The sequence below is a fragment of the Leptonychotes weddellii genome, chromosome 9, assembly GCF_054177405.1.
Source record: "Leptonychotes weddellii isolate Sample4059 chromosome 9, ASM5417740v2, whole genome shotgun sequence".
In the NCBI taxonomy this organism is placed as follows: domain Eukaryota; kingdom Metazoa; phylum Chordata; class Mammalia; order Carnivora; family Phocidae; genus Leptonychotes; species Leptonychotes weddellii.
Window position 1 is genome coordinate 115,711,825 of NC_138377.1, and position 15,263 is coordinate 115,727,087.

The window sequence follows — 15,263 nt, forward strand, 5'->3', positions numbered from 1 at the left end:
CACATAGACACTGTTGCTGACCAGACCCCACTGCATGGAAAGAAAGCCCAATTTCACAAGCAAATCCATTGCCTGAGGTCACACAGCTAGCAAACTGGTTCAGCAAGCCATGAATGTGCGACTCCAAGCTGGTGCTCCTTTCCTCATGTCAATCTGCCTGCAAAGGGATGCTTCACTGATGAGAATTTCTTCAGAGAGGCCATGTAGGGCTTTAAATGACTAGCATCAAGGTGTTCTCCAAAAACAAAATATGCAACATGTCTTAGGAGGCAATTATGACTCATGCACACTGTCGGAGAGATTCCTCACGCAAAAAAGTATTTCCCAACCACGGGTGGATAAAATAACCAAGCCTTAATACAACAACAAAGAAAATGAAATGAGGAGAAAATAAGTGAGAAATTTGAAGTGGGAAGGAACAGTATGTAACAGGTCGGTGAGTTTCAGCATATGCTGACACCACCTTATCTTTAACTCTGAGAAGCAGTATATATTTTTAGGGTAGGTTTCACCCCACTGCAGGGTAACGCTGTGTAGCCAGCTCCCAAGAGATGCTTTTGTTATCTTTTGTACCTCAGGAGAGGAAAAAGGAAAAGGATACCAAAAAGATCCTTTAAAATCCATGAAGAGGAAGGACATCATGACCCCCTAGGACAGGTACACGTCTAAGTTACAAACAGGAAATAACTAAAATAAATGCATACTCCGATGACAACACATGGAAGAAAAGGGACATCTTAAATTATTTTTTGTGGCTGAGAAAAAACTTAACACTCATCTGGAAAAGCATTTCCTATTATGTGAAGGAAACAGGACAGCACAGTGATGTGTGAAATGGGAAGGGTATTATTCTTTGCACCTCCTAAAATAACACATTGGCCATTCATCACTGGAAGCCCAAATCCCCACCACTCAGATAACGCTTTGGGACACAGAGTTCTCTGCGTTTGTGCATTTCCTACACACTAACTGGGGAAAGCAACAGGTATCAGGTGGGTAAGAGCCAGATTCACTAAACATCCTGCAACATGCCAGACAGTCCCATGGAACATGGTGCCTCTGTGGAAAAACACGGCAGGAATGTTCCATGGGTACCAAACACCCCGCTTAGTATCCCAGGAGAGCTGCTGGTGAGGGATGGGATGATGACGGCAAGAAGAGCTAATAGTCTGTGTGCCAGACGCTGTGCTCAGTATTTTACCCAGAAAAAGCAGTGCACGAAGTACTGGGATAGCTAGGTCTTGCCCCATTTCTGCCTATAAGTTCCCTGCTGATGGAAAAACATTCACTGCTCTGGACCTCTGCATTCCCTCGTCAGTGAATCCAAGAGTTTCTATTAGAGGAGTCATTTTCAATTTTCAGCTTTCGGCAATAAGACGTTCCCTCAATTAGAACCCCAATATAGAAGAGAAGTAAAAGTTCAGATGCTCTGGCCTCAGGATAGAGGTTTTAGAACCCCCCCCTTTTTCTCCAAGTGGTGAGCCCCAGGCATCTCTCTGAATCCAGGGTTCCAGAGACTCTGGTTTGGAAAAGATGACAAACAGCTGTTGAGAGCCCTTTGAATGCTTGTATCCTAGATTTAAGATTTGGATACAAATTGTATGTATACGGGATGAACAAAAGGCAGTGATTTTTTGGAAAGAAATTGGTCTTGGAAAACACAGAATCCTAGCCCTGGCATTCACTGCTCTGAAGTCCATGGCCAAGTGAATTGTAAGCCTCTTGCACTCTATTCCCTCCTCCACAGGAAAGGAATAATGCTACTAACTTGCAGGGCTATTTGTAAGATGAGAGATGATCTTTCCACCACCATTTCCATGGTACTTCCCAAGGGCCAGCCATGGTGCAGGCACAATCTCACTTAATGGTATTGCTACAGTAAGGAACCTATAATATTCATGGTATTGCTCGTTACGTATGGGTAAGCCCCTCAATTAAGTTGGGAGGGTGCAGAGTAAAGAAATGAAAGGAAATAGATCTCGCCTCAATAGATTTCGTTATGGTTTGCCACAAAGCTCATCAAGGACACTGAAAATTTTCCCACCATTTTGAGACACCTAGCTTCATCTTCTTACTAAATTATATGGTATTTTACTAAGTAGCAAAACTAAAATTATAGGGTACACTGGAAATTTACACAGTTGATTATTGAACAGTACAGGGGTCAGAAGTGTTAATGCCCCAGCACAGTCCAAAACCTGTGCGTAACTTCTCATTCCCCCAAAACTCAACTACTATATAGCCCTCTTCTGTTGATCAGAAGCCCTACTGATAATATAAACAGTTCACACATATTTTGTAGGTTATCTGTATTCTCACAATAAAGTTCGCTAGGGAAAAGAAACTGTTACTTTAAAAAAAAAATCATAAGGAAGAGAAAATACATTTACAGTATTGTACTGTATTTATTGGGGGAAAAAACTGCATATAAGTGGACCGACCTGTGCATAAACATTTCCCAAATAGCCTGAGATGGCACAATAACTTTTTTTAAAGAATTCCCGACACATACTATTTTCTTCTGTCTTAATCAACATGAAATGACATTTACCAGTTAAAACAAAACAAGATTTTTCCCCAGGTTAGGGTCCAGCTTACTTATGGCTGCTGGGGTGAGGATGTGAGGTTTTACTCTAAGCCCAAACAGATCATGACATTCTCTCTGACCAGCCTCATGCAGAAACAAGCTCCACGCACATCTCCCATGAGTTAGAAAGCAGAGCAGACTCACGTGCCCAGACGCTCCTCGTGCTTTCTGCTGTCCTTTCCCCACACTTCAATGTCCAAAATGCCCATCCTGTCAGAGAAGTAGTGAAAGTCAAACTGTTCCCGCCACTGCGGATTTGCACTCTTACACAGTGTCTAGAAAACATGCAGTTATAGTATTTATTTTCTTAAAATGCCATTCATTGCTATAGCAGCTACAGACATTCATTTCATTTCTACACGGCAGGAGATCGTGACGATGTGCCTCTCCCTTAGAAAGTTAAACTGTCCGTTTTGGAACGAAAAAGGACTTTGAGATTTCGGGAATTGGCAAACCATCACTACCCGTTTAGCTCACCCGGAGATTCAAGAATTTATCCAGCCCATTAGCAAGAGTGACCCCACCAGAATTATCCCACAAGGAACCATAAATTATATATATATTATAGACATATAAAACATATCTCAATAGACAGTTACAGTTGCTCTCTCTTACAAAAGATACTCCTCATTGGTTAATCGAATGCAAGTAAGTAACAGTTTTATTAGCACATCCATTCAGTGCTGGCTTAAGAAGCATATAAATTAGCAGGCTGAGATGTTCATTCACATCTGTCCGATGCACTGCATGAAAAACCCGTCACTGGGACACTGCTGCCTGTTTTTAAAATCTGAGTTTACTGAATCCAGTCACTGGAGTGAGAGAAAGACGGAGAAGCCTCACTATAGCCACACCAAAAAAAGTAAACAGCCTGGTTTGAAAACTTCACAAGTGTTTCTGTGTTCTCCCAGTGACTGCAAACAGCTTATGTGTCTGATCTGTTAGCAGCATTTTTTGCTTTTGTTTCATTTACCCAGAGACTGAATTTGTGAATAAAATGGAGCAAGAATGCTGGGCACGGACTATCACGCTCTAGAAGCACTGAGTCAACTATTAAATCCGAGCGCCAAACTATTCCTGCAAGGGAAAACAGGGACAACTCAGACATCGGCTGTAGCCAACATCATGTACCATCATTTAAGCTCTTTCTCACACTGAGCTTAATATATCAGATCACAGAATTTAGAAACCACAGGGAAAAAAATATTTGACCACAAATTAAATGTGACATTCCCCAAGGGGGACTGTAGCAAATACTGGACTAATTCTGCACTCCACCTTAGTCCAAAGGGCAAAGTGTACTTAGCAATGAATAATTTTTCTATAAATCCTTAGCCTGACCCTGGGCTGGCTAAAGGAATCTTAGTGGAGAGATGTGTTCACCCTGGATACATTTGCTGTCAGGTACAGCCTGAAACTACCTGATTAAAATAATCATATTTCTAATTCTGCTGTAACTCACTCAGAATTTTTCACATTTCTCAAAAATGATTCTCCAGTGTGAGCTTCAATTCTTTACTCCTTGTGGTGGAGTAAGTGATGTTTAATGTTTGATTTTGCACTGAAGAGCATGCAACAGAGAAACCTCTTGCTCCCTAAATCACTTCCCAACTGCACTGGTCTGCATGTGTCATGTCCTCTACACTGTAAAGTCCAAATTGCAAATATCCTCGGGTCTATTTTCAAAATCTTCCACCAATGTTTTGTTTTGTTTGTTTGTTTGTTTCTACATGGCTTTTGGCAAGTGACAACTTTCAAGTACCCTAGTTCCCCCAATCCATAAAACCTAGGAAATATTCCTGTCTGACAGTTATGCAAAATGAATTCATTATCATGATTTGGAGACTATGGTTTTTGAAATAAAAACCACACCAAATTACTAAGATTAAAAATTAAGTGGAATTTGTTTCAGGAAAGTAAGGTGATTGAGTTTTAAAGGCAGCTAAAAATGCCATTACTTTTGTTCAAAACAAATCACTAATACTTCAGTTTAAAAAAAAAAATCACAACAACCAGCATCAAATGTCTATTTTTCGTGTTAATACTAACAAGTAAGAGAAAGCAAATAGTATATGATTTTGAAAATATTTTTCGTTATCTCGACTGTTTTCACCCAAATATATTACACGATTTTATTTTTGTAGGATTTTGAAAATATTTAATTATACCTTTCCTGCAATCTTTGAAACAATGTTTGCTTATTTTCAAAACAAAAATAAATCATGCATCCAAATCTGTTATTTAATAAGCTTTCTCTTGCTCCAGTTACTATATTAAAATAAATTATGCTAAGCAAGCCAATAGGTATATTAATTGACTGCAGCTATACAATTATTTTGTTGTCTGGAATGCTCCTAATAAAGTTACGAGGGTTAAAAATAAATTTCTCCTCTTCTTGTGAAATTCAGAGTGGAAAACATTTTTTTTCAGTTCCTTTATTATGAAAGATCTTGTACTTCTTAAGGAATTGACAGAACTTACCTTACTTTTACACCTCTGATCTCCCAGTTTTAACTGGACAAACATCTCTGTCATGCTTCCTCCTGAGACATTCTTCCCTTCCAACAACGTTACACTTATAATCCCGTTCCAAAGTTGGTTCTTTCTCAAGGACTCTGAGAGCCGCAGGTTACGTATCAAAGAGGACTAAAGCAAAGAATGAAGATGACATATAAACTTGCTGATAATTCTTGAGTGTGACTTTGGTGATCACAGGAATTCCAGCTTTCAATATGGGATTATGAATAGCACTCCCTGACTGGTGAAAGTGTTATTAGTCTTCATTGATTTTGCAAACCTGCAAGCACAGTTATGTGATTTCCTTCTCGAGCACCGGACTTGTAACAATATAGTGAAGGATGATTGGGAGCAACACTTGGATTTGGCACTGGCCTATACTCCCACCCAGATGTGCTCCTTGGTAGGAATTCTTCATCAGGGCCTTCAGCTATTTTAATAGTAGGAAGGGAAGAAGGGAATTCTGGGAAACAGAGAGAGAAGAGCAAGGCACTGCTTTGCAGGGAAACAAAATTCCTCCGGGTATTTAGAAATAATGGTTTTGAATTTATCCTTCACACTTGAATCTGTCCACACTTCCCTGTATTCCTTGAGCTACTACTAAAAAACCCAACACCACTGAGATTCACAACTCCAGATCCAGCCTGCCATCAGCTAGCCAGCCAAATGAGCTTTGCAGATCTGCAGGGAGGGGAAGGATGTAGAAAGCCCTTAGCATGGTGCCTGGGATCCAGTAGAGATTCAGTAACTGTTAACTTACTTTTTTTTTTCCTTTTCTAAATTATATTACTCATGCACACTCACACACACCTTAAACAGAATATAGAAAAAAGCAAACATCCCCTATTATTAAATTATAAAGAGGACAAGCACACTTTATTTATTTTTAATTTCCATTATGTAAATTTTCAAACATACACAAAGGTAGAGAGAATGGTATATAAATCTCCACGTACTTATTCATCTGATTCAACATTTTGCCAATCTGATTTCATGTATCCCTTCACTATTTTTCTCTGGCTGAAATATTTGAAAGCAAAAATCCGTATTTGGTTTTCCATAAGCACCATGCCATGATCACACTCCACAAAAGTAACCATAATTCCCTTAATATCATTAAATACCCAGCACATATCCACATTTCCCTGAAGGGTCTCAACCATGTCTTTTTTTTATGGTTAGTCTGTCTGAATGAGGATCCCCACATGATCCACACGCTGCATTTAGTTGGCGGAGTTCATTTACGTTCGCCGCTCAATAACATGAAACAGTACAAGCATACACTGCTTTATTTGAAGGGGAAATAAATGGACTGAAGAATGTAAATGGCATCAAGTACCACAGCAAAGCAATGAATTTCTAACACTATATATTCATTCCTGTCGTCTACTCAATATATCTTCGAGATCATTCAGACACCAATTTGCTCGGACACCAGTTAGTCACAATTTATCACAACAAATGGTATGTCAGTATCATATTAATTATATACCAGCTTACCTCATCCAACACATGTCACTCCACCACTTTTAAAAATGATGCAGGAGTACCACACCAAGCATTTGGTTGGTCATTCTGTGACTGCCTTAAACAAAACACATTTAAGAAAATCTACACTCTCAAACCTCACATCTGTGTTGCTTTTCTCTTAAAACGCAGGCGCGTGTGTGTGTGCGTGCATGCACACACACGAGTTTTGGAGGTGCTGAGAGAGTAGGGAGGGTGCGTGAGATTTTAAAAAGAAAAAAAAAAAAATCCCACTCCTCTGGAGAACATGGACAATCCTTTCTTAACCTCTGTTTCCAGTTCGTTTGTGGATAGAATATATTCAATAATGAAGCTTTATGAAAAATTAAAGTTAAGCAATTTCATGTTTATTAAAGAACACAGCATATAAATAGACGCATATATAAACATATGCATATGTGTTTATAAATCTATATGTAAGCATATAGATCTGGATACACTGAATACATTTTATAGCTTATTAGGTACACGGGCTGAAAACTTCTACCTTTAAAAGAAAAATGAGATTTGGATTCATATATCCTGCTATAATTCCTTTTTTTTAATTTTTTTCTTTTTAAAGTTTGACTTGCCAACCAACAAGCTAAGGCATGACCTGTCCCATGACCATGCTTCAAAGCTCCGACAGATATATTCCTCCCTAAACACTGCAACTATTTCAAAATCCTTTTTATAAAGAAGGGAGTAATGTCCACAAGGGATCAAAGGGCATCCTACAGTCTGGCAACTGCCTAAGAAAAATGGCAGTGCTTCCATGAAATATGCCCTAAAATAATTTTGTGGCTTGGTATGTCCTAATTTCAAATTGGATGTTTATCTTGGAAAGGCTTCTATCTAACTTGTCCATAAAACAGCCCCACTTAGCTCTATGAGCTCTGTGAAAATGGAATCCAAAGCTGGTTATTAAGGGGGCCGAGAGATAGGTTCCATATGGCGGAACAGCATGGGAGGGCAAGGCTAAGGCCTACATCAGGCGCGGCTTGGCTGGAGCTCCTGATCTATCCACGGACACTCGTTGCATTACACCATAACATCTGGATTATTGCTTGTAATGTCCCTGGGAAATATCCACTTTCCATCAAAGCCTTTATCTATCTCAGTCGGACTTTGAACATTTTAGTATTTAACGCAGTCATGTTTGATGTGACGGACTTGGTCTTTGCCGTCCAAGATTTTTTTTTCCCCCTTACTAAAGGCAGGGTAGGAAAAGTGAACTATTTACTTCAGAGTTCACAGATAGAAAAAGAACACAGGGCCTTTATTCTCCTTGTTTTACCCTCAATCTTTCTGCAAAACCCACTACAAGGTTATGTCCAAATAAAATTTTGTCTATGAGCAACATATTCTGGGGTGTGTGTATGTGTGCTCTAAAGAAGTATCTTAATTACTTTAACATTTATTTGTCTTCAGCCTTGAGACAAGTGATGAGGCTTAAGAGCAGAGTCAGTGGGGAGGGGCAGGTATGGTAGGGGCCATCCTCTGTGAGCTCTGATTCAGAGCTGGGCTCCCCAAATCTTTTGTGCTCTTCAAACGATCCCTTTCTCCCCACAATAAATCCACTCTTCTGCACTCACTCTGCTAACTCCATGGCTCAGGTTTTCATGTCTGTGCCTGAGCCTATAAGTGAAATTTGTCATCTTAATGCAGCTTGGAATGTGAAAGGAGAGAAGGAAATGACCCATCAAAGGAGAAGCCCACCCCACCTGAGCTGAAACAAACACCAGGAGATAGAGCAAAGTTTCTGGGTCCTGACCCTAATTTCTCAGCTGACATAAAGGATAAAATATAGTACATCAGGGTTTTGTTATTTTTCTCCTTCCTCCCAAAGGATCAGAACCTTTCACTGTTTCTATGTTGTTTCATTCATAGGCTCTCTTTCTTCCTCATCCCCCGCCCCACCAAATCCACGCCCTTTCTCTGAATAGAAATCATGACTTCCATCTGAAGCACACACGTTAGTTATTACCAGTAAATACGAGGTATGATATTTAACTTAGAAACATACTGACTTCCATGGGGCACCCGGGTGGCTCAACTGGTTAAGAGTCTGACTCTTGGCTCAGGTCATGGTTTGGTCTCAGGGTTGTGGGATCTAGTCCCACCTCAGGCTCTATGCTCAGCAGGGAGTCATCTGTCTGCTTGAGATTCTCTCTCTCCCTCTGCCCCTCTCCCCACACAATCTTTCTCTCTAAAATAAATAAATCTTAAAAAAAAAAAAAAGAAAAGAAAAAAGGAAAAAAACATACTGACTTTCAGAAAAATGAAAAGCTTCAGGAACAATTTACTTCTGGGTCATGACAATCTCAGGGACAAGGAAGGAAGGGTAAAAAGAGAACAAAGCTCGGCACCTGGGTGGCTCAGTTGGTTAAGCGACTGCCTTCAGCTCAGGTCATGATCCTGGAGTCCTGGGATCGAGCCCCGCGTCGGGCTCCCTGCTCAGCGGGGAGTCTGCTTCTCCCTCTGGCCCTCCCCCCTCTCATGCTCTATTTCATTCTCTCTCTCAAATAAACAAAATAAAATCTTAAAAAAAAAAAAAGAGAGAGCAAAGCTGAAGGTAAGAACTGTGGAGAATCTTCACAAGTTTGTGATCTAGGCACAGACTCCCAAAACAGTGAACGACTATCATTCCTGGGACATATAAAATGGATTACGGCTTGACCACATGCCTTATTGTAGGATTCCGGCCAAGTGGCATGCTGGGGAGACGGTGATGTGGACTCCAGTCTCTTGGCACGATGCAGAAGAAAACCCAGAAATGACACGCATGTCAGCAAGGTGCTTCCTCTCTGTTGTGGGCCAGGAAGAATGGCAGAGGGGTTAGGAGTAAAGAAAGATCTTGAAAGGAGTAGGATGCAGTTCAGGAGCTGGGGCCACAGCCTAAAGTCATCAAAAGCAATCATCAAAAGTCATCTAGGCCACACTCCAGAACAGACCATGCTGACCAATACCACAGGACGATTATCCAAAGCCCTCCCTTGGGTGGGACAAAATACCAACCAAATTTTTAAAAGATAGAAATGAAAGAGAGGGGCAGCGGGAAAATATGTTCACAAGATTTTTCTAGGAAGGAATACTTACTAGGTGCCAAATACTGTGTGGGTACTTTCTCTATGATCTCAGTTACAGGAATATGAAAATAGGGATTCTAATGCCACCAACGCGTCCTATTTTGACTCTCATGAGTTAGTTTTCCTAGGTCTTTGTGAGAAAGGAGGTGTCAGTGGAAACAAATGCATGGAAAAAAATTAACTAACTTTGTAAGCTAAATGAACAACAAAACAAGATTCAACTCTGTTGGTGTTGCTTAGAAAAGCTAAGGGAGAACATTCAGTCTATAAAAGGTTTCCCTGAAATACTCCAAGCTTTTTTTTTTTTTTCACATGTAAAACAACTGTTCATTGTCAACAGCTTTTATAGCATGACATGAGAAGATCCATACATTCATGCAACAGGCTCCCAGAGAAGCTCCTGGCAGCTTCTTATATCATCTGAAGAGGATCCTGTAGGCATAAATTCTCTTAGAACCACACACACAAAAAAAAATCTTTGCGTAAGGATATAAAGAAAGCCTTTTAAATTTCCCACAAGGACATGGACATGGACCATGAGATTTATAGTTGTACATGAGGACTAGATTATAGTCCCAAGGATAATGAATAACCTGCAGGTTGTACAGACACATTAGCTAGAAAAGTTTTATACCAAATTTAACATTTTTTTCATTGTGAAAAAATGCCATTGCTCAGTTTTTGCACTCCGAAATAAAAGATGGAAGATATTTTAAAAATTTGATACAGTCTATAAATACCCATTTCTCAGGGATTCAGACCAGGAAAATGCTTCTAACACATTTCCTATCCTTAAAACCTAAATGAAAAAAAAAAAAAACATGAAGGCTACATGATTCAACAAGATTTTCTTTTTCACCCTAACCCCTAGAAGTTCAAAGTTAAATGCTGTGCTCATATGTAGTTAAACACCCAGTATGCAGTATTTCTGGATTCCCTTCTGTGTTGCACGTTTCTAGGTCTCTCCTTCAGGTACAATACTTCAAGGGCATCCCTATCCAGGACCTGCCCTACCTCCCTGTACAGTGGAGCAAGCAAAGTACTCACTCTCAGGCTTCTGCAACGGGCAGGGCTGGCCCCTGAGCACCTGTAAGATGTTTTGCGCTCTGGACAATGCTCTCGCTTCATCCTAATCCCACCACTACCTAAGACTTAGCAGCTTTGTCTTCTAGCTTCTAGCTTTGTCTCCTGCTCTTCGAACACCCCAACGCAGACCCAAGTCCACACCAGCGGTTCTCAAACTTGAACCTGCTTCAGAATCACCTGCAAGGCTTACTAAAACATTGCTGAGCTCCAACCACAGAGATTAATTCAAGAGGTCCGAAATGTTGGGAGGGTGGGGTGGGTCATGAATTCACATTTCTAACAATTTCCAGGTGATGCTGATGCTGCTGGTCCCAGGGTCTCCACTTTGAAAACCCAATTGGTTGAAGCCTGATAATAAATGCTTTGGAGCACTTGCCATGGACCACATTATTTTATATGGTTGTATCTCAATTCACTTCTTCCTCCCTCTCATTTGGGAAGATTCACTGCAGTCTTTCTCTGTCCCCAGCTTTCAGCCCACCTGCAAGGCTAGCATAGGGTCTAACCACGCCCTCCAAATACTCCTACCTCCCTACTCTCGTCTCCCGCTGACTCAGCAATCACAATGGCCAAGTCCAGTTCATCTCTGAATCCTCAGGACAGTATTCTGGCCAAGCTAGTATGTGCTCAGTGACAGGATTTGGGCCAAAGTGGACTCTTACATCATTGAGAGGAGACATTTGATGAAAACTTTTGCGAGGCAGTGGCTCTGCTTTTCTGGTCCGGAGAACACATGAGATTGGAGAGTGCCAACAGATTCATGGCCTTACCTGAACATGACTGAGACCCCCAGAAATGAGAAAAGCCCCTAGAGGTCTTTCTGCCCAGGTTAATGCTGACCTAGACTTCATAACAAGGCAGCAGAGACATCGGGGTTAAGAGATTCAGCTTTGGGCCCACGCAGTGCGAATTCGAGACAGATGACCGATAGACAGACAGACATACAGACAGACAATAAATTAGGTTAAAGAGATACAGACAGATAATATAGACAAATGAGATTAGATATATGGATGGATATAGAGATAGTTCTATAGATTTATAGACTGCTTTCCATAAGTCTTAGATGTCAGACAGAAACAGAGGGACAGATAGAGGAAAAGGAATAAACTCAAAGGAAAACAGAGAGGGTATAACCCAAATTCATGCAGAATACTTATCCTGTGATTCATGATTCTTACAAAGTAATGGCAACTTTAAAAGTATCCAAAAAAAAGCCAATAGCAAAGGCTTAGCCCCTATAGGTTGCATCAGAATCCAATGGGAAAAGAGAACCACAATGGGTACTGAAAATAGAGGGGATATAATGCCGAGAACTGGTCTCAGGTATAGGATGCCTGAGAGACCAAACAGACAGGGCTAAGAAAACCTAAGGTAGGCAACAGAATGAAGCCCTCCCTAACACTCTGGGGCTGGAGCTGGCGGGGGAGGGGGGGGGGTTCAAATTTTCCCTACCAAGGTCCAGAGAGTAAGTATTCAGGCTTCAGGCTGTTAGGTCTCTGCCCCAACTACAGTACTCTGCAGCTGCCAGGTAGAGACAATGCTTACCCAGATGGGTACCGCTGTGTTGCAACATTACTTGCAAACACAGACATAGGGCTGGATTTGTGCCCTTGGGTGAGGTTTTGCAAGCCCTGGACTAGGGTCAGACTCACCTGGTAGAAGCTGAAACCATGGCAGGTCTAAGGGAAAATGCAAAATACTGTCCATGTCCAGACACCACATGAAACAGAGGGAAAAGGGAGCTATACCGTAGAAATTCTCCTACCCGGTAGTATCCTACCAATTCCTCTCATGGTATAAAGCCAGCTGGAGGCCACCTGACAGGGGAACCTAGGAAACATATCCTGTGGTTATCAGCCTCTGTAATAACAGACAGGAACAAAGACAGAAGAATATGAAGCTGAACAGCCCAAAGACTGGCACCACTAGTCAACTAATTTCACAGAGTTCGTATAGGTCAAGTCTCTTACTTTGGATTACTGGTATACCCAGTATAAACCAGTGGTCAAAAGAGGGGCTATGTAAAAAATTGTTATTTATTGCAGGACAAATGCATGTACAATAAAGGAAATTCTAGGAAAGGGGAATTGTGATCAGCCACAGGACCAGCAAAGACCCAAAGAAAGCACAGGGGAAGGGTGTGGGTGTGGGTGCAGATTTCTAAATACAATCAGTGATTTCTCAATTCCATCTTTTATCATTGTCGGGTTTTTTTTTTCCCCCATTAAACTATCTGATATTAAAGAAGTCACTGCTGTTAATTTTCTCTAAGTGTTAAATGCATTAGAAAGAGAGTAAGATTTGGAAACAGGTCTACTCACAGAAAAGATTATGTATAATAAATAGCTAAAAAGAGCTATTTATCTGATTCAGGCCCTGTTAAATCAAATTCTCAATTCTCATGTTAAAATGCTCATCAGAAGGTAAACAGAGGCTCTGGGTGAAACCAAAACCCACTTTTTTTAAAGGCAATCTCTACATATTTACTACATTACGGTCAAGGTCAATGGAGTAAGAAAACACTTTAGAAGAGAGTCTGCCATTCTGGGCCCCTTTGGATGGTGCAAAATTATAAACTTATGGGGTATAAGAGGCAATTACCCAAATAAAGTTAAGCCATTAAAAGACTAAGATTGAGGTGAAAAAGTCAATGACATTTTATAGAGAATATATTACTTAGGACTAGTAAAATTTTAGATACTCATAGCGTAGTAATCTTCTCTATGTCAAACTTCTGTTGCCTCATTTTTAAATGTAATATGGAAAGCCTTAAAAAAAAAAAGAAGCTTTCAGTTTAAAAAATACCAAGATAGGTCGATCAGGGTATTTTAACTACTTTTACGGAGGGTTAATCATCACGCCTACAGATTTTCCATGGGACTCATTTTCATAAGTCAAATTAGAAGCTCCCTCACTTCCTCCGCAAAAACTGCCAACTCTAAGTAGCAAAAAGTCAACCTAACAATTGAAATTCTTCACCAACACATAAACTGCATCTCTCATGTAAGATCATGAGTGGCATTCAATGAGCTCTACTCATTGAAGGTTTTATTAAACACAGGCCCCAAGTCTGGGCATTTATTAAGTCTCTGAGCCCAGCGCACCGAAGTCAAAATTCTGGAAACGACCGCAAGAGGAGAAAAAAGAACACAGCAGCTCAGTGGTAAGACACAAGTCTGCAGTACAGATATAAATACTGCTCTCCAGGATCCTCTGCGCCTTTCGTATTTGTGATATCTTTATCCAGGCCGTCAACATTTCTTCTCTCCCTCCTCATTCCTTTGGTCATTCTCCCATAACCTCTCCTGTCCTCCCTAGACTCCAATATTCCCCAAGCTCACAATTTTTCTTTCTAGCCTTTATGTTCTCCCACAAACTGCCAGAGCTCTTCCACAGGCCGGAGCTCCCTAACTAAAGATGGTTATTGATGTACACTACCAGTGTTTTAGTGCAGCAGGAGAATCAATAAACGAGAAAATACTGCTTTGTCAGGCTTGTCCAAAGCATGCCGGGAAACTTTACTGCTTCAGATGGTTACAGAAGCTCTTAATATGGGAGAGCAAGAGCGGGGCTCCCTTCTGTGGCAAGAAATGATGTTCTTCTACCCTCTAGTGACTATAAAGGAATAAGACAAAAGTTGGAGGAATTTTTGAGACAGCTTCACGTTATTAATGTTCTCTAAATTTTATTTCTAAAAAAAAAAACCCCACAAAAAAACAGTCTTGTAAACCAAGTGAACTGGTTAATAAAACAACTTATTGTCATTTTTAGAGTGTATAAAATGCAAAGGATATACATTTTATTAAGAGGTGGGCTTTGATTCCTTTGGATTTTTTTTTTTTTTTAAAGATTTTATTTATTTGACAGAGAGAAACACAGCGAGAGAGGGAACACAAGCAGGGGGAGCGGGAGAGAGAGAAGCAGGCTTCCCGCGGAGCAGGGAGCCCGATGCGGGGCTCGATCCCAGGACCCTGGGATCATGACCTGAGCCGAAAGCAGACGCTTAACGACTGAGCCACCCAGGCGCCCCCCTTTGGATTTTAAAAAAGGTTTGGAAAGTTTGTCTTTCTTCCCAAATGACTAGTGCTAGTCAGGGGACAATTCTGCCCCTCTCTCTCTCTTTCACACACACACACACACACACAAACACACACTTTCACAAACTCACAAAGCCTTTGTTTCAATTGCCTTATTTTACGAGAAGTAAACACCTGAAGTACCATGAGGTTAGAAATGAGAGTGGGCATGCATTTGTGCATTTAAGTGTGTGTGTCAACGTATATACAATGTATATATAAGGACTGCAGGGGTATCTGCCAAATACACACACACACACACACACACACACACACACACATCACGGTAACCTCCATGTTGGTTCTTTCTCTTTAAAAAGTAGCAGAGCAGTGAAATTAAGGTATGAATACTTTTTTGGTTTTGTTCATGTTCCCACCAATTTTGACATGTAGTCACTC

General features: G+C 40.7%; 1 protein-coding gene across 4 annotated transcripts in view; it reads right to left on the reverse strand.

The window, feature by feature from the left end:
* Positions 1-15,263, reverse strand: part of LOC102739966 (multiple C2 and transmembrane domain-containing protein 2) — a 130,321-nt gene that overhangs the window by 50,655 nt on the left and 64,403 nt on the right. For 2 of the 4 annotated variants that reach the window (XM_081831598.1, XM_081831597.1), the window contains exons 8-9: positions 5,069-5,233; positions 2,732-2,862 (exon numbers count right to left, since the gene is read on the reverse strand). In XM_081831598.1, the coding sequence (XP_081687724.1) occupies positions 2,732-2,862; positions 5,069-5,233 (296 nt within the window). Of the gene's footprint in view, positions 1-2,731; positions 2,863-5,068; positions 5,733-6,604; positions 6,908-15,263 lie in introns of those variants that run through there. The other 2 variants (XM_081831599.1, XM_081831600.1) reach the window with 2 other exon arrangements.